At 43.8% G+C, this 6315-nt stretch overlaps 1 protein-coding gene across 1 annotated transcript; it reads left to right on the forward strand.

Moving 5' to 3' along the window:
- Nucleotides 1–1587: 1587 nt before the first annotated feature.
- On the forward strand, nucleotides 1588–3927 carry LOC149088030 (uncharacterized). Its single transcript, XM_089251489.1, has one exon. It carries the CDS (start codon nucleotides 1588–1590, stop codon nucleotides 3925–3927), a length of 2340 nt encoding a protein of 779 aa, XP_089107615.1.
- The last annotated feature ends 2388 nt before the right edge of the window (nucleotides 3928–6315 follow it).

Raw genomic sequence — 6315 nt, forward strand, 5'->3', positions numbered from 1 at the left:
TGAAAACCTTTGCAATTCTATATTTATTGACTATATATGAAATTTTAAAATTGCGTGGAAAACTTCAAAACTGTATGGAATATCTGGAAAAGAAAAACGGTCGTTTGAAACGATTTTCGTACCTTATGACCATTGAGGAAAAAGTGGGAAGGATAATTACCTGAACGCCTGAATTCGATAAACACATCCATTTATACGTACAGTATTTGCAGTGGTTCCCCTTACACCTAAGCTTCAACTGCGTCATAAGTCCAATTCAAACCTTGAACATTCTCAAAATCAACAAATGACGCAATTTTTTTTACTCAATTTCAGCTGGGCATATCTCAAGCATAACTGTATCCTGTTATGCAGGGTGATTCCAAATTCATGGGACAAACTTCAAGAGGGGATACAAGACTCCTAATCAAGCATTTTTGGTCACAGAATGTTCGGTCGAATTGCAATAGCGAAAGCGGCAGAGAGTGCTTTTACAGAATCAACAATAGCACTTCACCTAAAGCAAATATCAAATTTTTTTGACTTCGCTGCAATAAGTGCAATCAACCATTACAGGGTGAAGGGTATTGTAATGTAATAGGCCAACTCACATGGCGCAACCTGGGTAACGTAAATTCTACCACAAGTCGCTTGATCATTGTATGGCGCAGCATAACCTTCATGGCCCCTGCACCAAAGAAAACCCCCACCTCCAATCCGAAAGCCCATATGAACTCTCGAATAGTTGGCAGCTCGTATCGCAGAAAATACGTCGGGAAAAATATGTTGTTGTTTTTTTGTTGAGGTACGGTTGCACACTCTCCAAAACCATCCTCTACCAGCCTTTGCTATTGCAATTCGACCTGCACAGCAGAAATGCTTGTTTGGTTGTCTTACATCATCATTTAAAGTTGTGTCTCAGGGCCGGAGACAGGCATGAGATGACGAGACGGCTGCCAAGGGAAGCATGGTTACATGGGTGGAATTTTTTTTTATCATAGATTTATTATGACGGATCACCCAAGTGGATGGCCAACATCATACTAGAAGAATCTCTAGTGTGGTACTGTTTGGCTTCGGAATGTTTCGACTGCCCATTTCTGTATACAGTAAAACCTCCCTTAACGAACACCTCTCAGATGCGATCACTCCTCTTTTATAGCCAAATAATAATTTCTCTATGTATAATAGAAGTATGCATTTCAAACCCCTGATTAACGGCCCCCCTCTTTTACGGAAGATTTTTTTCTTGTTCCATCGGTGTCCGTAAAAGAGAGGTTTCACTGTACCTATATCTGCTCCCTATATCCGGGGTTTCCAACGTAAAGTTTATCGTGTAACTCTTGATAGTTATAAGGCTGTTCCGTGGAACCCTTGATGATAATGAGACTATTCTACAGAACTCAAACAAATTTTTGTTTATTTGAAAATATTTTTATTAAAAAAAATATATATATATTTAATACAAAAAGAAGTGTGCCCCTACTGCCGTCCCAACATCACCATAGCCCTAGGGCAAAATGAAGGAGGGCCTAGGCAGCACCTAATACATGCATTACATATTAATATACATGTTTACTGTCATAAATCATTGCGCCAGATCTTATCATGGAAGCTCCTCTTTATAACCGAGGTCCCTGCATGTCCCACTCAAACAGATGTGTGTTTAACGCCGGCCATGAAAGCCTCAGACAATATTTCAAACACCTCTACGGGGAGGAAGTTGCCACTTGGATACGACGACTGGAGAATCTACGCAAGAAGAAAGCTGACCACCTGAGCTCGCTCGCCTTCGTACTTCGATGCAGAGACACCAAGAGCATGCCCAAGTTCATCGAATTGAAGAAAATATTCAGATCAGCCCAAGCTCACAGAATCTATTGCCGCGCTGAAGACGCACTCCTGCGTGAAAGGATTCACGCAACGCGCCGCGCCCTCGCTAAAGTTGACGCTGAACTGTTCACGATGCACCTGAAACTGAGCAATTTACTAGAACCCATGGACTGGATAAAAATTGACTCCTTAACATACACAGCAATGGAAATGAGGAAGGAAAGAAACAAAGTGCGCCAGATACGGAAGTTTGACAAAGTGAAAAAGAAAATCGAACAGCCATCAATCGCTACGGACCGCATTGTTATAAACATGTCCGACAGAGAACTTTCAACGGAGGAAACGTCTATCCTGAGCAAGGGGGGAAATTTCGCCATCACGCCACTGGCCGTCCCAGTGGAGAACATCATTGCGAATGTGGAGGCTGCAATAAGAACGCTGCCTAAAGAAGAAGCTGAAGACATCAGAATCGAAACATCTAGAATTCTCAAAAAGACACCCAAGCCTTCCAGCAACATCAGTGCAAAAGAACGACGCGCAATCAGGAAACTCAATGCAGATCCTTCGATTATCATACTACCAGCAGACAAGGGGAACGCCACAGTGGTGATGAAAACAACAGACTACAATGGAAAGATCGAGCAACTGCTTGAGCCCAACACCTACAAGAAGCTACTTAAAGACCCGACTGCAGGACTAGTACGCCGTACTAACGACTTGATTAAAAAATCGGCCTTAGACAATGAGATCAAAATGCGCTTGAGACAGTCTGAAGCCTTGCCACCTCGACTTTATGGGCTCCCCAAGATACACAAAGTAGATGTACCGCTGCGTCCCATCGTCAGTGCAATAGGATCGGCTACTCACACTCTGGCCAAACATCTAGCCACTCTACTTCAACCCCTTGTGGGCAACACTTCTTCGCACATCAGAGATTCATCACATTTCATCCAGAAAATAAAGGATCTCCAATTTTCTCCATCAACCCGTATGGTCAGCTTCGATGTGGTGTCGCTCTTCACAAAAGTCCCTCTCAAGGACGTCATCTCACATATCAACGACATGTTCCCACATGATATAGCGAACCTGTTTCGCCACTGCCTCACGTCATCCTACTTCATCTGGAATGGCAGTATATATGAACAACTTGATGGTGTAGCAATGGGCAGCCCCCTCAGTCCGGTGGTGGCCAATTTATTCATGGAGAGATTTGAAGCTGAAGCCTTACGGTCTGCCCCACTAAGCCCTTTGGTATGGCTTCGTTACGTAGACGATACATTTGTGTTATGGCAGCATGGGGACCTCGAACTACAAAGATTTATGGAACATCTCAACAGCATTCACCCAGCTATAAAGTTCACAATGGAAACGGAGAAAAATTCACAACTAGCGTTTCTGGATGTCCTGGTGAACAGAACTGACGACAACCGCTTAGGGCATAGCGTTTTTAGGAAACCGACGCATACCGACCGGTACCTCCACAAAAACTCCAACCACCATCCGAGACAGAAGAGAGGCGTGATAAAGACACTGGTAAACCGTGCTAACCGTATCTGTGAGCCGCAACATCTCGACACAGAACTGATCCATCTACGGAAGGCCTTCAAAGCTAACGGTTATTCGGTAAAAGAGTTTCAAAGAGCCATACGACCGCGCCTGGAAAGTAACAACAATAGTAACGAAGGAAATCGGGAACCCCGAGCCAAAGCCTACTTACCTTACATCTGGAAGGTCACCGATCGAATCGGTAAAGTTTTGGAAAAGTTCAATGTCAAGCCCATTTTCAAACCCACCAGAAATTTAGCACAATCGCTACGCTCGGCAAAAGATCCGAGAGACCCGCTGTGCATGGCAGGTGTCTACAGGATTCCATGCTCGTGTGAAAAAGTATACATAGGAACAACAAAAAGAAGTACTGCTACAAGAATAAAGGAACACCAGAGGAGCTGCCGCCTGGGTAAAACGGAAAGTTCAGCCGTTGCAGAACATATGTGGGAAACCGGCCACAAAATTAAATTTGAAAAGACCGAGGTAATATCGTCGGAGGTGCACTACCATGCTCGTCTTCATAGAGAAGCCATTGAAATATTCAAGCACCACAACATGAAAACTTAAAAACCTTGGCTTCTCTGCCCTGAGCATCACACAGATGTCATCCAAGAAAAAATCCACTCGACGTAGAAAACTTCCACTTTGGAAAGTCACACTCCCCCGTGACCAGACGTCCCGCAGCATAATCGAAGTTTCTTCTCTAAAATTTATCACCGTCAAATTCACCCCTTTTCGTCGCTCACCAAAACGGCCCACACCAACCAGATGCACTCGCTGCCAGCGGTGGACCCATCGAGCCGAAAACTGTGAATTTGAGGAACGATGCATCAAGTGCACTAAAAAGCATACGGGACAGCCATGCTCGAACATCTTCGGAGTCCACCAGCCGACTTGTGTGAATTGCAAAACTGGAAATCATCCAGCCAGCTACAAGAAATGCAGTGCATACATCGCTGAACTTAAAAAAATGAGAGCTAACCACCCGAAAACTCAAGACAGTGCACCCGTTTCCAGTGTCACTCAACGTAACATCGAAAAAAACCCCCCAGTTTTCGTGCCTCGCAGTGTTCTAAAAATATCATCGGCACCAAGAAAAAAAATCAGTGTCTCCCCCACGCCACCGTTGCAACAATCCACCGTTAAACCGCTCGATCCAAGAAAAAAAGACAAGTCCGCAGAGAAAGTGAACTCAAACCGCAGCGAAAAAATCGACTCTACGGACTTCCGTCCATCGAATGGATCTACCGACTTCCAGAAAAACTTTGAAAAATCCTCGAAAGCCCCAGCCGAAAGAAAAGCCCACGCCGAGAAGCAGCCAGAAGATGCCGAACCCTTGACGGCAACACCGGCCGCCAACCGTGCCGATCTCTCTGACAGTTCTTCCACGTCAGATGACAGCTGCCCAAACTCGACGTATTACATTTTCGAGTACGCAAAATTATGCTTCGAGGACTCTCTACAGTTAAAAACAAAAAAAGAAAGGCAAGCGGTCTACGAGAAATTTCTTGTCGAGGCAGGAAATATAATCAGGCCTAGCTAAAGCCTCATCGAAGCTGCATTATTTAATCGGATTATCTCACTATCTTTTTTTTTTTTTTTTTTTTTCTTTTTCCTTTCCCCATCTTTTTTGTTCTGTCCAAAAAACCAAAAAATCGTTCTTCAAAAAAACTTAAAAAAATTTTTTCGTGACTTCAAAAAAAAAAAAAAAAAAATCGTGTTCGTAAATTTTTCTTCTCTTAATCGTTGTTTCTTTATTTTTTCCCAGCTTTCATGCATAACCGTACTAATACTTTCTCTTTTTTTCATCATTGCCTTCAAACATTTATTTTTGTGCATGAAATGTATTTTTACAGGTTCCAGCCAATAGGGAACTGAGTTAGCGTCTCAACCAATGAGAAACGCCAAGGACGACATCAAAGCGTCGCCCGACCGGGCTTCTTCACAAGCGAAGCTAATAATAATAATACTAATAACGTAAGGCAGTGGCGGCATTTTTTCAACGTAAAAATTTTTTAATAGTCGACAGACCATTAGTGACCATAAATTTTCGAAAAGAGGAATTTTTTCCCAAACTTTCCCATCTCATACATGCACTTTCACAACTACACATACATTACTCACTTGTCTGTCCCTTCATCGGGGGTCCCCAAGGGGCCCCAGCCCTTATGTTGGCTAATGGCCCGCTTTAAGGGCCAGTCACCATCGTAAAATTCTAAGTCTGGTCTGGTCTGGCAGTACGAAGCCTTTCTCGCTTGCCGCGGAGACTTACGTCGAATTAACCTCAGATGATGCCTGCCACAGATGTGGGCGAAACGTCAGGAAGAAAATCTCCTAGACCATGGCCTGATAACCCGGAAACAGTTTGCAAGTCGTAGATGTGATTCTATTTTTTGTTTTTTCATACTACAAATTGATATTAATGGGACACATGAAGAGTCTGACCTGGGGACCCATCAAGCCAGGCGTAGCCAGAAATTTCGTTCGGGGGGGGGGGGAACCAAAGTGATAGAACAAAGGATTTGGCCATCTTTTTCCCTTTTTTCGGTCATTTTCTCACATTTCGGGGGGGAACCAGACCCCAAGTCCCCCTCCCCTCCCCGCTACGTCCTTGCACCAAACATCTCAGCCTAGGCGACCCTAGTGCGGGATGTTTGGTCAAGGTTCTCCTTGCCGTGCCCGTCTTTACTCATGGTTGGGACTCACGAGGTTGTATGGTAAGCCTATTGGCAGGCATATTCATGAATCAAGAGCTTTGATCCATCACTGAACCATCACCAGACGAAAAACACCCATACAAGAACTCTCACATATGGCTTTACCTGAAATACTAATGATGCTAATCATTGAAACATAGGGTGTTTATCTGATGAAATATCTCCTGAGTATATAAAATCAAGCATTATCCTCATTAGTTTAAGTGAGCACTATGACACTATGATCCATCCCTACAGT

Source organism: Pholcus phalangioides, unplaced genomic scaffold (assembly GCF_987345545.1).
Source record: "Pholcus phalangioides strain wild (caught in Gottingen) unplaced genomic scaffold, Ppha-v1.0 ptg000003l_1, whole genome shotgun sequence".
Lineage (NCBI taxonomy): Eukaryota > Metazoa > Arthropoda > Arachnida > Araneae > Pholcidae > Pholcus > Pholcus phalangioides.

What these genes read in the sequence shown, in the direction of transcription:
- LOC149088030 (XM_089251489.1), top strand. Translation starts at nt 1,588, where the DNA reads ATGGAAGCTCCTCTTTATAACCGAGGTCCCTGCATGTCCCACTCAAAC.